This window comes from Notolepis coatsorum (assembly GCF_963971535.1).
Source record: "Notolepis coatsorum genome assembly, chromosome: 4".
In the NCBI taxonomy this organism is placed as follows: domain Eukaryota; kingdom Metazoa; phylum Chordata; class Actinopteri; order Aulopiformes; family Paralepididae; genus Notolepis; species Notolepis coatsorum.
In genome coordinates, this window is record NC_140168.1 from 120,238,343 (window position 1) to 120,256,006 (window position 17,664).

Here is a 17,664-nt window from a genome sequence, read left to right on the forward strand (position 1 = left end):
CACTGCTCGCTGGCCTCCCGGCCACTGCCACTAAGCCTCTTCAACTCATTCAGAACGCAGCGGCCCGCCTGATCTCAAACCTACCGAAGTCGGCCCATGTCACCCCACTTCTTAGGGACCTGCACTGGCTCCCCATTGCTGCACGAATCCGCTTCAAGGCCCTCGACCTAGCATACCGTGCGGCAAAGGGAACCGCTCCCGCCTACCTCCGGTCAATGGTCTCTAACTACACACCCTCAAGACCCCTACGCTCTGCATCTTCTGGCCGCCTCAGACCTACTCCTATCCAAGCTCCGGGAGGGTCATCAAAGAGAAGTCGCCTATTCTCAGTCCTTGCCCCACAATGGTGGAATGAACTACCCACCCCAGTTAGGACAGCCGAATCACGTCCAATCTTTCGCCGTCGACTAAAGACGCACTTCTTCAACCATTATCTGAATTAAAAAAAATAAAATAAAATAATAATCTAACTCTAACTAACCGTACTGTCATGCACTTGTCCTAATAAACTAACCTACACTGTAGCACTCAACACTTTGATGAACATTGTTGCTCAGCTGATAGAGTTGTGCCCTTCCTGATGGCTTGTCGTACAGAACTTGTAAGTCGCTTTGGATAAAAGCGTCAGCTAAATGACTAAATGTAAATGTAAATGTACACACTTTAGGACACCTAAACACACTTTATATTTATTGGCAAAGAATTTGCACTACCACCCATACCTCAGTACACCTTACTGTAAATTGTACCTAAATTGTACCTCATCCCATTTCTGCTTTGCACTATATAGTATATTGTATATTAGTATATTGCATAGTATAGTGTATGGTAACTCAGTTACTTCTACTCTGCATTGAACATTGTACATATGTACATACTGAACACTTGTGTCTACGTACGTGACTTCTATTTTTTACTTGCTATACTTATTTTATTTTATACTTATCTTTTTTGTCTAGCACAGTCTCTGGAGCGTAACAGAAAGAAGCATTTTGTATAAAAGTATTCTGTACTTCTGTATGACAACTATTAAAGAAACTTGAAACATAGACATTCATGTTATGAGTGGGCGTGCTGCCTGTGGCAAGATGGCCGCTAAGTGGCAAGGTGGGTCTCCATTGGCCCGCAGCGCGGGTGAGTCATCTAGCCTTTATATCATGTCTATGCTGGGGACCCCGAGGGGTACTTGAGGACAGGGGACGGGGACCTTGCATACACCCAGCTTGCTAATTCATTGATTACCAGACTGATTGAATGGTTGACAGTAGGGCTGGGCGATTCTTGCTCAAATGTGAATCACGATTTTTCTCTCTAAGAATTGAGATCACGATTCTCTCACACAATTCTTATTTTTTCAATAAAATCATTTATTGCACTCTTTCTTAAACAGACAACATCAAAGTGCTTGACTTAAACTTAAACATAACATATATGAAAGTGCTTGACTTAAACTTAAAAGTCTCTGTTGTAACATACAAAAGAACTCAAGTCAGAATCGTCATCATTTAAACAAGTTAAGTAAAAAGTTTAAAAAGAAATAGAAAATCGATTACATAGGTCTATGAATCGAGATCGCGATTTTATTAATCGCCCAGCCCTAGTTGACGGTATGGCAGACTTCAAACAAACAGCACAGGAGGGCACCTTGGTCTCTGGACTCCGCCTGGACAAACTCCTCCAGGTGCGCTTCCATCAGGTCGGCCAGTTTGTGGAGGACCTGAGCTCTCTGCTCGGGGCTGCGGGCCGCCCAGCCCGGGAACGCCTGCTGGGCCGCTGCCACCGCTGCTTCCACCTGCAACCAGTCTGCGCTTAGTCCTTCATGACTCATAATAATCATAATAATTAGGGATGTCCGATATTGGCATTCAAAATGTAATATCGGAAATGATCGGTATCGGTTTTCAAAATCTATTATTATTTTTTTTACATTTATTTAACCTTTATTTACCCAGGCAAGCAAGTAAGAACAAATTATTATTTTATTTATTGTCAAAAGTATGCATAATGTTGTGTTAATTCCACAACAAGAGATACTGTATGTAATGTTAATTACCTGACATTATTCCGTTTTTTGGGGGGGGAAACCCAGCATATATCGGTATCGGTTGATATCGGTATCGGAAATTAAGAGTTGGACAATATCGGTATTCTATTATATGTTATATTACTATTGTATTATGCACATCGTCGCGGGCAAGACCACCCGCATTTCATTGTATACTCGTATGCCGTGACAAATAAAACTCTTGACTTGACTTGACTTGTATATCGGATATCGGTAAAAAAGCCAATATCGAACATCCCTAATAATAATACATTTATGAGACACTTTATTCACAGACTGTACAGGAATTTGTCTTGGTGCACAGCAGTGCAGAGACAGAACAATCTACACGTTTCCCCAGTATAAGCACACATGGTAAAATGTCAAGACAACTAATATACAGTGCACAGAGACATCAAGACAACTAGTATACAGTGAACAGGGGACATCAAGACAACTAGTATACAGTGAACAGGGGACATCAAGACAACTAGTATACAGTGAACAGACTACTACTTGACCTGACTCCTAGAACCCACCTCACCCCTGCCCACTTTGACAACCTAGGATGGCTTAGAGTAGACGACAGAGTACAGCAACTTGCAATGGGCCTGGTCTACAAGATACACTACGCGACCAAGGTACCCATGTACATGTCAAAATACTTCCCAAAGGTCAGTGAATACCACGATCACAACACCAGAAGGAGCTCCACAAATCATGTAAAACCCAGATTCGGCTCAAACAAGGGACTAAACACGTTTCGCAATTATGCCACATCAATGTGGAACGCCCTGCCTAAAGCTGTAAAGGAATGTGAATCACTACCCACCTTCAAAAACACTCTCAAAAAACACCTACGTGAGACTGCAATTCGAAACTGGCCCCTACAAATGTCCTAACCTAGTTGTACAGTAAATGACCAAGTAAGGCTTTGTCAACATTCCAATGTACAGTGTAAAATGTGTGTGTGTCCCCTACCCAAACCCCCCCCCCCCCCCCCCCCCCCCCCCCCCCACCTCCAATGTACAGCCCTCACCCAACCCACCCAACCCCACCCCACCAACCTCCTCCAATGTATAGTTTCTACGCCAAATGTATATACACTCCTTTTCTGGACACTTTTGTATCACAAACAGTACTGTATTTGCAAATCTGATATGTCATAAATGTATAGATGTAGCAGTACTGTCTATCTGTATGTCATGTATGTCATATATGTTATGATGAATTGAAAATGGGGGACCCTGGTGGAAACAAGACGAAAGTCTTTCTCTGGTCTGCATCCCCTTAACAATTGTATGTATTGAGATGTACTGTACTGTACCCATTCTGCAATCTGTTAATAAACTTTTCAATCAATTCAAACTTTTCAATCAATCAATCAATCAATCAATCAATCAATTCAATCAATCAATCAATCATGACAACTAGTATACAGTGAACAGAGGACATCATGACAACTAGTATACAGTGAACAGAGACATCATGACAAGACAACTAGTATACAGTGAACAGGGGACATCAAGACAACTAGTATACAGTGAACAGAGGACATCATGACAACTAGTATACAGTGAACAGGGGACATCATGACAACTAGTATACAGTGAACAGAGACATCAAGACAACTAGTATACAGTGAACAGGGGACATCATGACGAGGCAACTAGTATACAGTGAACAGAGACATCATGACAAGACAACTAGTATACAGTGAACAGAGACATCATGACGAGGCAACTAGTATACAGTGAACAGGGGACATCAAGACAAAACAACTAGTATACAGTGAACAGAGACATCATGACAACTAGTATACAGTGAACAGGGGACATCATGACAAGACAACTAGTATACAGTGAACAGGGGACATCATGACAAGACAACTAGTATACAGTGAACAGAGGACATCATGACAAGACAACTAGTATACAGTGAACAGGGGACATCATGACAAGACAACTAGTATACAGTGAACAGGGGACATCATGACAAGACAACTAGTATACAGTGAACAGGGGACATCATGACAACTAGTATACAGTGAACAGAGACATCATGACAACTAGTATACAGTGAACAGGGGACATCAAGACAACTAGTATACAGTGAACAGGGGACATCATGACAACTAGTATACAGTGAAGAGGGGACAGTATGACGAGGCAACCAGTATACAGTGAACAGAGACATCATGACAACTAGTATACAGTGAACAGAGACATCAAGACAACTAGTATACAGTGAACAGAGACATCAAGACAACTAGTATACAGTGAACAGGGGACATCATGACAACTAGTATACAGTGAACAGGGACATCAAGACAAGACAACTAGTATACAGTGAACAGGGGACATCAAGACAACTAGTATACAGTGAACAGGGGACATCATGACAAGACAACTAGTATACAGTGAACAGGGGACATCAAGACAAGACAACTAGTATACAGTGAACAGAGACAGCATGACAACTAGTATACAGTGAACAGAGACATCAAGACAAGACAACTAGTATACAGTGAACAGAGACAGCATGACAACTAGTATACAGTGAACAGGGGACATCATGACAAGACAACTAGTATACAGTGAACAGGGGACATCAAGACAAGACAACTAGTATACAGTGAACAGGGGACAGTATGACAACTAGTATACAGTGAACAGGGGACATCAAGACAACTAGTATACAGTGAACAGAGGACATCATGACAACTAGTATACAGTGAACAGGGGACATCATGACAACTAGTATACAGTGAACAGAGACATCAAGACAACTAGTATACAGTGAACAGAGACATCAAGACAACTAGTATACAGTGAACAGGGGACATCAAGACAACTAGTATACAGTGAACAGGGGACATCATGACAAGACAACTAGTATACAGTGAACAGGGGACATCAAGACAACTAGTATACAGTGAACAGGGGACAGTATCAAATCAAATCAAATCAAATTTATTTATAAGGCCCGACAACACACGTTAATGTCCCCATGGGCCGTACAGGTCTTCTTTAAACAAGTCAAGAAGAAAACAACAATAAGTCAAGAACAGAACAAGGACACCATAAGGTCCAACAAATTTAAAATAAATGCAAATAAATGAAAGAATGCAAGCACTCCCAGACATACCCCACGCGAAGGTAAGGAAAAACTCACTAAAACCTAACAATAGGTAAAAATGCTCCACAGGCAGTGTGGAGGAGAGAAACCTTAGAAGGGCCATTCAAGGGGGGATCTCACTTCTTAGATGTCGGTGATAGTAGTGGTGTAGACTGACAGTTGGTAAGCATGCACTCATGTGTGTAGTGAAACACAGATGAGTGCATGCAATAGCAACTGAACATTTTGAAAAATTAAAGATAGAGCTGATAGCGAATCTATTTGAGGCACAGGGGCGGCGCATGACAAGTATGACAAGACAACTAGTATACAGTGAACAGGGGACATCATGACAAGACAACTAGTATACAGTGAACAAGGGACATCAAGACAAGACAACTAGTATACAGTGAACAGAGACATCATGACAACTAGTATACAGTGAACAGGGGACATCATGACAAGACAACTAGTATACAGTGAACAGAGACATCATGACAAGACAACTAGTATACAGTGAACAGGGGACAGTATGACAAGACAACTAGTATACAGTGAACAGAGACATCATGACAAGACAACTAGTATACAGTGAACAGGGGACATCATGACAAGACAACTAGTATACAGTGAACAGAGACATCATGACAAGGCAACTAGTATACAGTGAACAGGGGACATCATGACAAGACAACTAGTATACAGTGAACAGAGACATCATGACAAGACAACTAGTATACAGTGAACAGGGGACAGTATGACAAGACAACTAGTATACAGTGAACAGAGACATCATGACAAGACAACTAGTATACAGTGAACAGGGGACATCATGACAAGACAACTAGTATACAGTGAACAGGGGACATCATGACAAGACAACTAGTATACAGTGAACAGGGGACATCATGACAAGACAACTAGTATACACAGTGAACAGGGGACATAATGACAAGACAACTAGTATACAGTGAACAGAGACATCATGACAAGACAACTAGTATACAGTGAACAGGGGACATCATGACAAGACAACTAGTATACAGTGAACAGAGGACATCATGACAAGACAACTAGTATACAGTGAACAGGGGACAGTATGACAAGGCAACTAGTATACAGTGAACAGGGGACATCAAGACAACTAGTATACAGTGAACAGGGGACATCATGACAACTAGTATACAGTGAACAGAGGACAGTATCAAATCAAATCAAATCAAATTTATTTATAAGGCCCAACAACACACGTTAATGTCCCCATGGGCCGTACATGTCTTCTTTAAACAAGTCAAGAAGAAAACAACAATAAGTCAAGAACAGAACAAGGACACCATAAGGTCCAACAAATTTAAAATAAATGCAAATAAATGAAAGAATGCAAGCACTCCCAGACATACCCCACGCGAAGGTAAGGAAAAACTCACTAAAACCTAACAATAGGTAAAAATGCTCCACAGGCAGTGTGGAGGAGAGAAACCTTAGAAGGGCCATTCAAGGGGGGATCTCCCTTCTTAGATGTCGGTGATAGTAGTGGTGTAGACTGACAGTTGGTAAGCATGCACTCATGTGTGTAGTGAAACACAGATGAGTGCATGCAATAGCAACTGAACATTTTGAAAGATTAAAGATAGAGCTGATAGCGATAGCAACTGAACATTTTGAAAGATTGAAGATAGAGCTGATAGCGAATCTATTTGAGGCACAGGGGCGGCGCATGACAAGTATGACAAGACAACTAGTATACAGTGAACAGGGGACATCATGACAAGACAACTAGTATACAGTGAACAGGGGACATCATGACAAGACAACTAGTATACAGTGAACAGGGGACATCATGACAAGACAACTAGTATACAGTGAACAGGGGACATCATGACAAGACAACTAGTATACAGTGAACAGAGACATCATGACAAGACAACTAATATACAGTGAACAGGGGACATCAAGACAACTAGTATACAGTGAACAGAGACATCATGACAAGACAACTAGTATACAGTGAACAGGGGACATCATGACAAGACAACTAGTATACAGTGAACAGGGGACATCAAGACAACTAGTATACAGTGAACAGGGGACATCATGACAAGACAACTAGTATACAGTGAACAGGGGACATCAAGACAACTAGTATACAGTGAACAGGGGACATCAAGACAACTAGTATACAGTGAACAGGGGACATCAAGACAACTAGTATACAGTGAACAGAGACATCAAGACAAGACAACTAGTATACAGTGAACAGAGACATCAAGACAACTAGTATACAGTGAACAGGGGACATCAAGACAAGACAACTAGTATACAGTGAACAGAGACATCAAGACAACTAGTATACAGTGAACAGAGACATCAAGACAACTAGTATACAGTGAACAGGGGACATCAAGACAACTAGTATACAGTGAACAGGGGACATCAAGACAAGACAACTAGTATACAGTGAACAGAGACATCAAGACAACTAGTATACAGTGAACAGGGGACATCAAGACAACTAGTATACAGTGAACAGGGGACATCAAGACAAGACAACTAGTATACAGTGAACAGAGACATCAAGACAAGACAACTAGTATACAGTGAACAGAGACATCAAGACAAGACAACTAGTATACAGTGAACAGAGACATCATGACATGACAACTAGTATACAGTGAACAGAGACATCAAGACAACTAGTATACAGTGAACAGAGACATCAAGACAACTAGTATACAGTGAACAGAGACATCATGACAAGACAACTAGTATACAGTGAACAGGGGACATCAAGACAACTAGTATACAGTGAACAGGGGACATCAAGACAACTAGTATACAGTGAACAGAGACATCAAGACAACTAGTATACAGTGAACAGAGACATCAAGACAACTAGTATACAGTGAACAGGGGACATCATGACAAGACAACTAGTATACAGTGAACAGAGACATCAAGACAACTAGTATACAGTGAACAGAGACATCAAGACAACTAGTATACAGTGAACAGGGGACATCATGACAAGACAACTAGTATACAGTGAACAGGGGACATCATGACAAGACAACTAGTATACAGTGAAGAGGGGACATCATGACAAGACAACTAGTATACAGTGAACAGGGACATCAAGACAAGACAACTAGTATACAGTGAACAGGGGACATCAAGACAAGACAACTAGTATACAGTGAACAGGGGACATCATGACAAGACAACTAGTATACAGTGAACAGGGGACATCAAGACAAGACAACTAGTATACAGTGAACAGGGGACATCAAGACAACTAGTATACAGTGAACAGGGGACATCATGACAAGACAACTAGTATACAGTGAAGAGGGGACATCATGACAAGACAACTAGTATACAGTGAACAGGGACATCAAGACAACTAGTATACAGTGAACAGAGGACATCATGACAAGACAACTAGTATACAGTGAACAGGGGACATCAAGACAAGACAACTAGTATACAGTGAACAGAGACATCATGACAAGACAACTAGTATACAGTGAACAGGGGACATCAAGACAAGACAACTTGTATACAGTGAACAGAGACATCATGACAAGACAACTAGTATACAGTGAACAGAGACATCATGACAAGACAACTAGTATACAGTGAACAGAGACATCAAGACAACTAGTATACAGTGAACAGGGGACATCATGACAAGACAACTAGTATACAGTGAACAGAGACATCAAGACAACTAGTATACAGTGAACAGGGGACATCATGACAAGACAACTAGTATACAGTGAACAGGGGACATCATGACAAGACAACTAGTATACAGTGAACAGGGGACATCAAGACAAGACAACTAGTATACAGTGAACAGAGACATCATGACAAGACAACTAGTATACAGTGAACAGAGACATCATGACAAGACAACTAGTATACAGTGAACAGAGACATCATGACAAGACAACTAGTATACAGTGAACAGAGACATCATGACAACTAGTATACAGTGAACAGAGACATCATGACAAGACAACTAGTATACAGTGAACAGGGGACATCAAGACAAGGCAACTAGTATACAGTGAACAGGGGACATCATGACAAGACAACTAGTATACAGTGAACAGAGACATCAAGACAACTAGTATACAGTGAACAGGGGACATCAAGACAAGACAACTAGTATACAGTGAACAGAGACATCAAGACAACTAGTATACAGTGAACAGGGGACATCAAGACAAGACAACTAGTATACAGTGAACAGGGGACATCATGACAAGACAACTAGTATACAGTGAACAGAGACATCATGACAAGACAACTAGTATACAGTGAACAGAGACATCATGACAAGACAACTAGTATACAGTGAACAGAGACATCAAGACAACTAGTATACAGTGAACAGAGACATCATGACAAGACAACTAGTATACAGTGAACAGAGACATCATGACAAGACAACTAGTATACAGTGAACAGAGACATCATGACAAGACAACTAGTATACAGTGAACAGAGACATCAAGACAAGACAACTAGTATACAGTGAACAGAGACATCAAGACAAGACAACTAGTATACAGTGAACAGGGGACATCATGACAAGACAACTAGTATACAGTGAACAGGGGACAGTATGACAAGACAACTAGTATACAGTGAACAGAGACATCAAGACAACTAGTATACAGTGAACAGAGACATCAAGACAACTAGTATACAGTGAACAGGGGACATCAAGACAACTAGTATACAGTGAACAGAGACATCAAGACAAGACAACTAGTATACAGTGAACAGAGACAGCATGACAAGAGACAGACTGTATCACTCTCCAGCAGGGGCTGAGCTTCCTATAGGCAACATAGGCGGTTGCCTAGAGCACCACCCAGAGGGGGGGCGCCAAAAACTGTGCCCAGCAAAAAAAATAAAAACTGAACAGTTAGTTTATTATTATTATTATTATTGTTTGTTAGCTAAGTTGTTTATTTCTTTCAATTCTTTAGTGTGCACTTTACATTTATTCTTAGCTCTTGTTCTTGTTTGTAATAAATAAAGTTGCAGTACTTTACTGTATAATTGTTAAGATGTTTTGATTTGGGGGGGGGGGGGGGGCAGTGGTGAAGCTTGCCTAGGGCGCCAAATGTGCTAGGCCCGGCCCTGCTCTCCAGTGGCTACTATCATGTACATTAGATTTAGCAATATCCACTTCCCAGAGATGTGATGGGTTCCCTGTTACAGCGCAAACACACCAGTCGCGCATGCAGGCACTCGCAGGTTCCGTGCGAGAACAGGGCGCGTGGCCGGGCACACCGAGTCCCGACATCAGAGCGGGCGAAAGCGCACGGAGGAAACTTTTACATTGGAACAGCTGTAAATGCCTAGTCTACTGTATATGCGAAGTCAGTCCCCGTTTGAAGATTTTTTTAAAGATTTACAGTTCCAGTGTTCTATTGTCCATTTTGCATGTATAACCACTTATTATCTAATTAATTAGAATGCTAGAATTCATTTTAGAATGATGATCAGTGTGACTGTACTCCTGAAAAAGTATAGTAATATGGTTTATTTGTATTGGGACACATTAGCTGGTTGAACAACATCTATATGTGTGGTAATAATGCAGATATTGAGTGTATTTCTGTGAAAATGCGCGTGGTGCACGCCTCTGAATCCAACCAAAGTGTAAACGATCGCTTCCAGCCCACGAGTCGCGCGCCCGCTTGTGGCCGGTGGGCACAGCTACGTCCGTTACGGGCTGTATCATAGAGTGTACAGTACCATCGCCACCTACTGGCCTTTCTTGGTATTGCTGGTTGTAAATACAAATACCTGCATGAATGAATGAATGAATGATTGATTGATTGATTGATTGATTGATTGATTGATTGATTGATTGATTGATTGATTGAAAAGTTTATTAACAGATTGCAGAATGGGTACAATACAGTACGGCTCAATACACACAATTGTTAAGGGGATGCAGACCAGAGAAAGACTTTAGTCTTGTTTACATCAGGGTCCCCCATTTTCAATTCATCATAACATATATGACATACATGACATACAGATAGACAGTACTGCTACATCTATACATTTATGACATACCAGATTTACAAATACAGTACTGTTTGTGATACAAAAATAGTCTAAAAAAGAGAGTATATACATTTGACGAAGAAACTGTACATTGGAGGAGGTTGGGGGGGTGGGGTTGGGTAGGGGGTAGTATGAATGAATACATACTGAACTGATAAGGAACACTGCTATATAACTATTAATAGTAGTAGTAGTAGTAGTAGTAGTAGTAGTAGTAGTTAGGGCTGCACGATTCTTCCTCAATATACATTTAACATAAAAAAAATTATGTAATTGCCCCCCCCCCCCCCCCCCCAAAGTTGATATAAGATTTTCGCCCTGTATGTAGCGTAGCATGTGATTCATCTGTAATATTCCGTTCAGCTGTGATTTCACAACCGTCAGTAGACAGAGGGGCCATCGACTTGTGTTTACTGTGTTTAATGATTACCCACGGTTCAGTGTGAATCTGCAACTTAGAGCAAAATACTTTTTCCAGTGACTTGCCGCAAATCCTACCAAGAAATCCAACCAATTTACAGAATCAAGCACAAACTATTTACAAATATTGCAGCTAAGCCTGATACCACTTTATTATATGTCCGGATAAAAAAAAAACTATATTTAATGGCGAATAAACTGTAGAGGTGAAATCATCCCACCTCATCCTTGCCGCTGTCCGGTACTTTGCAGTAGACCTCCCCAGTGGACGGGTCGTAGGAGTCGATGTGGCTGGAACAAGGGACGAACTCCCCTCCGATAAAGTTCTCCAAAACCAGATGCGTGCGTTGTTCCGAGGCTTTCGACATGGCCGTCCGCTGCTATTAACAGAACAGGATAATGCTATATAGTCTTAATAACTGGAACAAATGACACGCTGTGTATAGTAGCCTGCAGAACTGCCACTGGAATGGGACGGTCTGTAGACTCTGTACAGCAGGTCAACGACCCCGTCCCTCCCACCTGCCCTCGTGGATGCCGGTTGAGCAAGTGCTTGAATGTGAGCAGATATGTTTGTTTTATTTCTGCCAGGCAGGGCCGGACTGGGGAAATAATTCAGGCCAGGAAATATAGCCCCAGTCAGGCCACTTTTTAAGCGGGCGTCTGGGGGTCCCCCCGCAGGAAATTTTTTGTTACAAAGACTTAATTCCCTGCATTCTGGTGCAGGATTTATTTTTTATTTGTACCCTTTAGATGCCAGTGTTTGTGATGGCATCACAAATGATTGTTACAAAAACACAAACATTTAAATATTTTCAATATATCAAATGCAAAGTGGATTTTTCTGTGGGGATTATTACAGGCTAGCATAATGTCAATGATTAGCAACAACACGGATTTTGATGTATTTTTTGTTTTTTGTAATGTCAGATTTAACAACAGAAAAGTGGGAGTATTTAATTTTGAATCTGACATTACACATTTTTTTAAATGGTTATGATCAGGGCTGAAGTTGAATAAAAGATTTATAAAATATATATAATATATTTTTATGGCGTTTGGAAGAGGATCATTTTGTCCCCTAATGGTAAGAGTGTAAGACTTTAGTTTAAATGATTGATTGTCCAGTGTAACGTCTGGGCTTCTCTCCCTATTCAGGATTGGATGCCCTGCTGCCATCTTGGAATTCTCACTCTGTCTCTGTATTATCTTGATTGTCGTCACGTGCTGTCCAGTGGCGGCCCGTACATTCTTCGCCATGGGGGGCGCTATACCAAACATTTTGCAAACATGTACCACGCATTATTTAATATTTAACTATCACCATTGCCATCAATCAATATGATCACAGTCAGTCTAATGCTGCCACGCTTCCAATATGCCCTAAGAGAGAGAGAGAGAGAGAGAGAGAGAGCGAGAGAGAGAGAGAGAGAGAGAGAGAGAGAGAGAGAGAGAGAGAGAGAGAGAAGAGAGAGAGAGGAGAGAGAGAGAGAGAGAGAGAGAGAGGAGAGAGAGAGAGAGAGAGAGAGAGAGAGAGAGAGAGAGAGAGAGAGAGAGAAGAGAGAGAGAGAGAGAGAGAGAGAGAGAGAGAGAGAGAGCGAGAGAGCGAGAGAGAGAGAGATTGCAACTATACCTTGTTAAGTTGAAACGCACAGTGGTCCAGCAGGCAGAGGGCTTGATAAAGTATATCCACTCCACTGTCCAGACTGTGTTGATGTCCATTGTCCATGCATGTCCAGTTGTCCACACTGCATCCATATATAGCTTGTTGTTAACCAACAAGTACTGTGAAGAGCTGTGTCTTTGCCCATTTCCTCGTCAAACAGCCTGCAAACTACCTGGCGTTCTATCGCCATGCTCTAAGACAGGCGTCGGCAACCCTAGGCACGCGTGCCTACTTAGGCACGCGGGACCATTTTCATAGGCGGGGGGGGGGGGGGGGGGGGCAGCATAAAAAAATATATATATATTATTATTATAATTTTTTTTAACTTCGCTTTGAAATATTATAGTGACATATTTTGCACTGTTGTCGCATATCTCTTGTTGAAATCCTCCCACAGGTTCTTTTTTGTAAGTCGACTGTTCTGCACACCCTATATGACAGCAATCAGCTGTTCCCATGGTGCTCCGCTGTAGGCCGGCCTCCCGCTTCACTCGCGCCAGGTAACACACAGTGCTGAGGTTGCATTCTGTGCAGTGTCATGATGGCAACCCCCGCTAAGAAATCAAAGCAAATTTGCACATTCAGCCCTCGTGGACAGACGATTACGGGTTTGTGGACCGTCAGAAGGACCGTGCTATGTGTTCTTTCTGTTTGGAAAATGTAGTTTGCCAAACATCATCTGTGAAACGCCATTTCGAGACTAAGCATAAAACAAGTTTCAAGGATCAGGCGGATAAGGCAGAATCCATTAAACGTGCCGGCACCCTCAAAGTGTTCACAAGCGCTAAAAAACACGCAACTGAAGCAAGCTATCGCATTGCTCATTGCATTGCAAAACGTGGAAAGCCATTCACGGATGGCGACTTATATTAAGGAGGCTTTTATCTGTACCTCAGATGTTTTGTTTGAAGGCTTGCCAAATAAAGAGAAGTACATGAAGTACGTGCTCAACCCCTCCCGGAGTCGATTGACAACCGACCACTCCGAAGCATGTGTCCAGCTTAAAGTGACTAATTACACCCCCCAAATAACGGAGCTCAGCCAGGCAAAACAGGGCCAGCGATCTCACTGACACGACAGGTAGGCTGCTGTTTATTTTCCTATACATCGGTTTGCATGTTAACTTGAACTTGAACGTGCATATGCAGGGCTCTACGCATAATAGAGCATACGCACAATCGCGCATATATTATTATTATTATTACGCAGTATGTGTAGGGCTAGGGGAGCTGTCCACTGTGCATGTGGTGCTGAACCTCTCTCTCTCTCTCTCTCTCTCTCTCTCTCTCTCTCTCTCTCTCTCTCTCTCTCTCTCTCTCTCTCTCTCTCTCTCTCTCTCTCTCTCTCTCTCTCTCTCTCTCTCTCGTTAGATGAAGCTGTGTTCTGAGCTGTGTCATGTGACAATAGTACACATATTTAATTGAGACCCTTTATTTGTTTATTATTTCAATTTAGCTGGAAATACATTGCTACATCATTCAGTAACATTTGCAGAGCCTTATAACAAAAACATTATTACGGTCACCATTGTGACCAGTGCTTAATCAACACATTTTATTATTTATTTTTCTATTATTTCATTGAACATTGCACATGTTAAAAGCCATTTTTCTTACTCAAAATGTGAGTATTACCAAGTCAACTTGTGTTCTTAAAACAATGACAATAAACATAGTTTTATTAGGTTGAAATAATGTGGTTGTGTACTTATTTTTCTGTTAACTTATTATGGATTGAAAACGGAGCACAGTAACTGAACTCAATATTTTTAAGTTTGGGTAACTTATTATTATTTATTTTTTTACAGTTCTCCATTAGGCCTGTAGGTGGAGCTATGACAGCATACGTACAGTACACACACCGATGGTGTGTGATGTGTCCAAAAATGAATGGGCAAATGTGAGTGAAATGGTCGCACTGTATGCAGCTGTTTGTCTGCATTGCATTCCCCCCCCCCAACTCAGATTTAGGGTTGATACAACCATCATAATAATATTGTTAATAATAACAATAACAATAATGATGTAATAATGTAAGAATTATCATTAAAAAGACCTGATTATGAGAGAGAAAAAAAATACGATGCATGGAATATTGTTGAGGCACACTAGTTACAACTATATTTCAAATAGGCACTCCATGTCAAAAAGGTTGCTGACCCCTGCTCTAAGACAAACTCTAACCTTAACCAACTTTGAAAGAGTGCCTAAGCTTAACCGTCGAAAGAACTTGCCGTCACGCTCTAAGACAAATAGCTGCATCACAACAACACAGTCTACCAACCTAGAAACCAACCTAGAAACCTAGAAACTGGCGTTGGCCAATCAGAGAGAGCGTCTCCGCGAAATGCGGCTACGGAAAAAAATGCGGCTACGGAAAAAAAGTATAGACGCTGCTGCTTAGACCGCTTCAAATCGCGCCCGGCTTCCATCATAAACATCATATTTCAACGCACAGCGCGCTACGCACTGATTGGCTGCGACGGATACAGCAATGAAACAGTGACGCGCACTCAGAGCGCTATTGCGTCTAGCCCGGGCTGAGAAATACGGCAGGAGAAATGCGGCAGGAGTGAGTCACTTCCTGTTCAGGAAAACAAGTATTTTTTATTTGATATATTAACGTTATATTGTGCATTGGAAACACAAACATACTTAAAATGAGTAAATATTATTCATTTTAAACATGTTTATATTATTTATAGGGCTATAAAACAAAAAACAAAAAAAGATTTTTCTTGTTCTTCTCTCATTTAACCAGGGGGGGCGGCGCCCGAGCGCCCCTAGTGGCGAGCCGCCACTGGTGCTGTCTCTGTAATTACCTTGATTGTTGTCACCTGCCTGTATCTGTGTCACTGGTGCTGATTGGGTCTGCTGGCTGTATTGAGGCCTTTATAGTAATACTTTGCCCCTCTCTTTCTGTCGGTTCTTCAGCAGTGTTACTGGGAACAGCCGTCCACGGGCAGAAGTCGGATATCTCGCCCGTTATCATGATTTAAGTTATCTTTGTGTAGCAGTCTGGAAAATATGGTATATTATTCAGAACTGCTGACTGTGTTTATATCCCTTTTTGTACACAAAGACATTCTAACTAGTGTCATTGATTCACACGAGCAATGACACAAACGTCCCCTTCCGAAGAGCATTGGAATACGGATTATAAATGACAGTACTGATTCATATTCTACAATGCGTCTCCCCTTGTGACTGGCAGGCGGGACCTGCAGGGGGCAGTAGCAGGCAGAGAGTGGCGGAGAGAGCTGGGAGATGATAAAGGGAGGAGTCCAGCGGAAGTCGCTCTCTTCGGCAGTGAACTTGACAACGAGTAGTCGCAGCTAACGGGGCTCTGGATAGCCCTGTTGCTGACGTTATGCCAGGGGGCCCCGTAAGAGGACAACGGGTGATAGCGAGTACTGGCTAGTGGACACGATATCCTAGCAGTACCAGCGGTATTATATGAACAATGAGTGCAGAGCCAGGCACTAGCAATCGAGTTATAGCAGTTACAGTGTGCGGTATAGGTAACGTGCGGTTAAACAATTATCCAAGTCTTTAAGTACCGAGTTATAGTAGCTACAGTGTGCGGTATAGAGCGCGCGCCCCAGGACGAACGTGGGCCAACAACCAGTCTGCTCCGGCTGACTTCGACCAGACCTGCGACCGGCTGCCTGCGTTCAGCCTGCCCCGGAGGACTTCACTCAGATCTGCACCAGGCTGCCTGCGGCCGACGGGAGTTCCGCCCATCCAACAGGGGTCGCCATCACTCAGTACATGCTCTCAGCCGGCGCTGCCTCTCTGCCTAGCTCCGCCTGCTGACATCCTCGCAAGAGCGTTCGACGCCATCTTGCCTCCCGGACAACAGTGGAGTGGCGAGGCGGCCATTTCGGATGAGTACAAATGAGCATTGATGCTCCCGATTCCATATACAGTACACAGTGTGGTGCAGCCCGCGGGCGAAAGTAACGTTGCTACTACCAGTTCATAGGGGTACCCCGAACAATATATGCCGGCATTAAGATAGGACTTTATAGGTATTTTGTGGGCTCACTCTTTTATTTCATTCCTTTTCTTTGAGCATGATAAGGCGTGTATTTCATAAATAATTCCCGTTCAGTGAATCCCTTTATTCTCTTCCCTATGCTCCCCCTTCCTTCCCCATATTCTCAACCGGGGACAGTATGAGTGTAATTCCTTAGAGAAGGTAAATACTGTGTTCCGCCCAGACGTGGGCAGCGTTTAGTCTGGGTACCTGAGAGCACTTGGTGCCTGGGTGTAATACGATAATTGATTCATGCCATTGATTCATGCCATTGATTCATGCCAGT

At 42.2% G+C, this 17,664-nt stretch overlaps 1 protein-coding gene across 1 annotated transcript in view; it reads right to left on the reverse strand.

The window, feature by feature from the left end:
• aldh8a1 (aldehyde dehydrogenase 8 family, member A1) overlaps positions 1–12,042 on the reverse strand; it is a gene marked incomplete at both ends in the record, with an annotated part of 68,982 nt that extends 56,940 nt beyond the window's left edge. Inside the window, 2 exons of the mRNA XM_084313529.1 lie at positions 1,645–1,792; positions 11,896–12,042. Coding sequence (XP_084169655.1) covers positions 1,645–1,792; positions 11,896–12,042 — 295 coding nt within the window. The remainder of the gene's footprint in view (positions 1–1,644; positions 1,793–11,895) is intronic.
• Between the last annotated feature and the right edge of the window lie 5,622 nt (positions 12,043–17,664).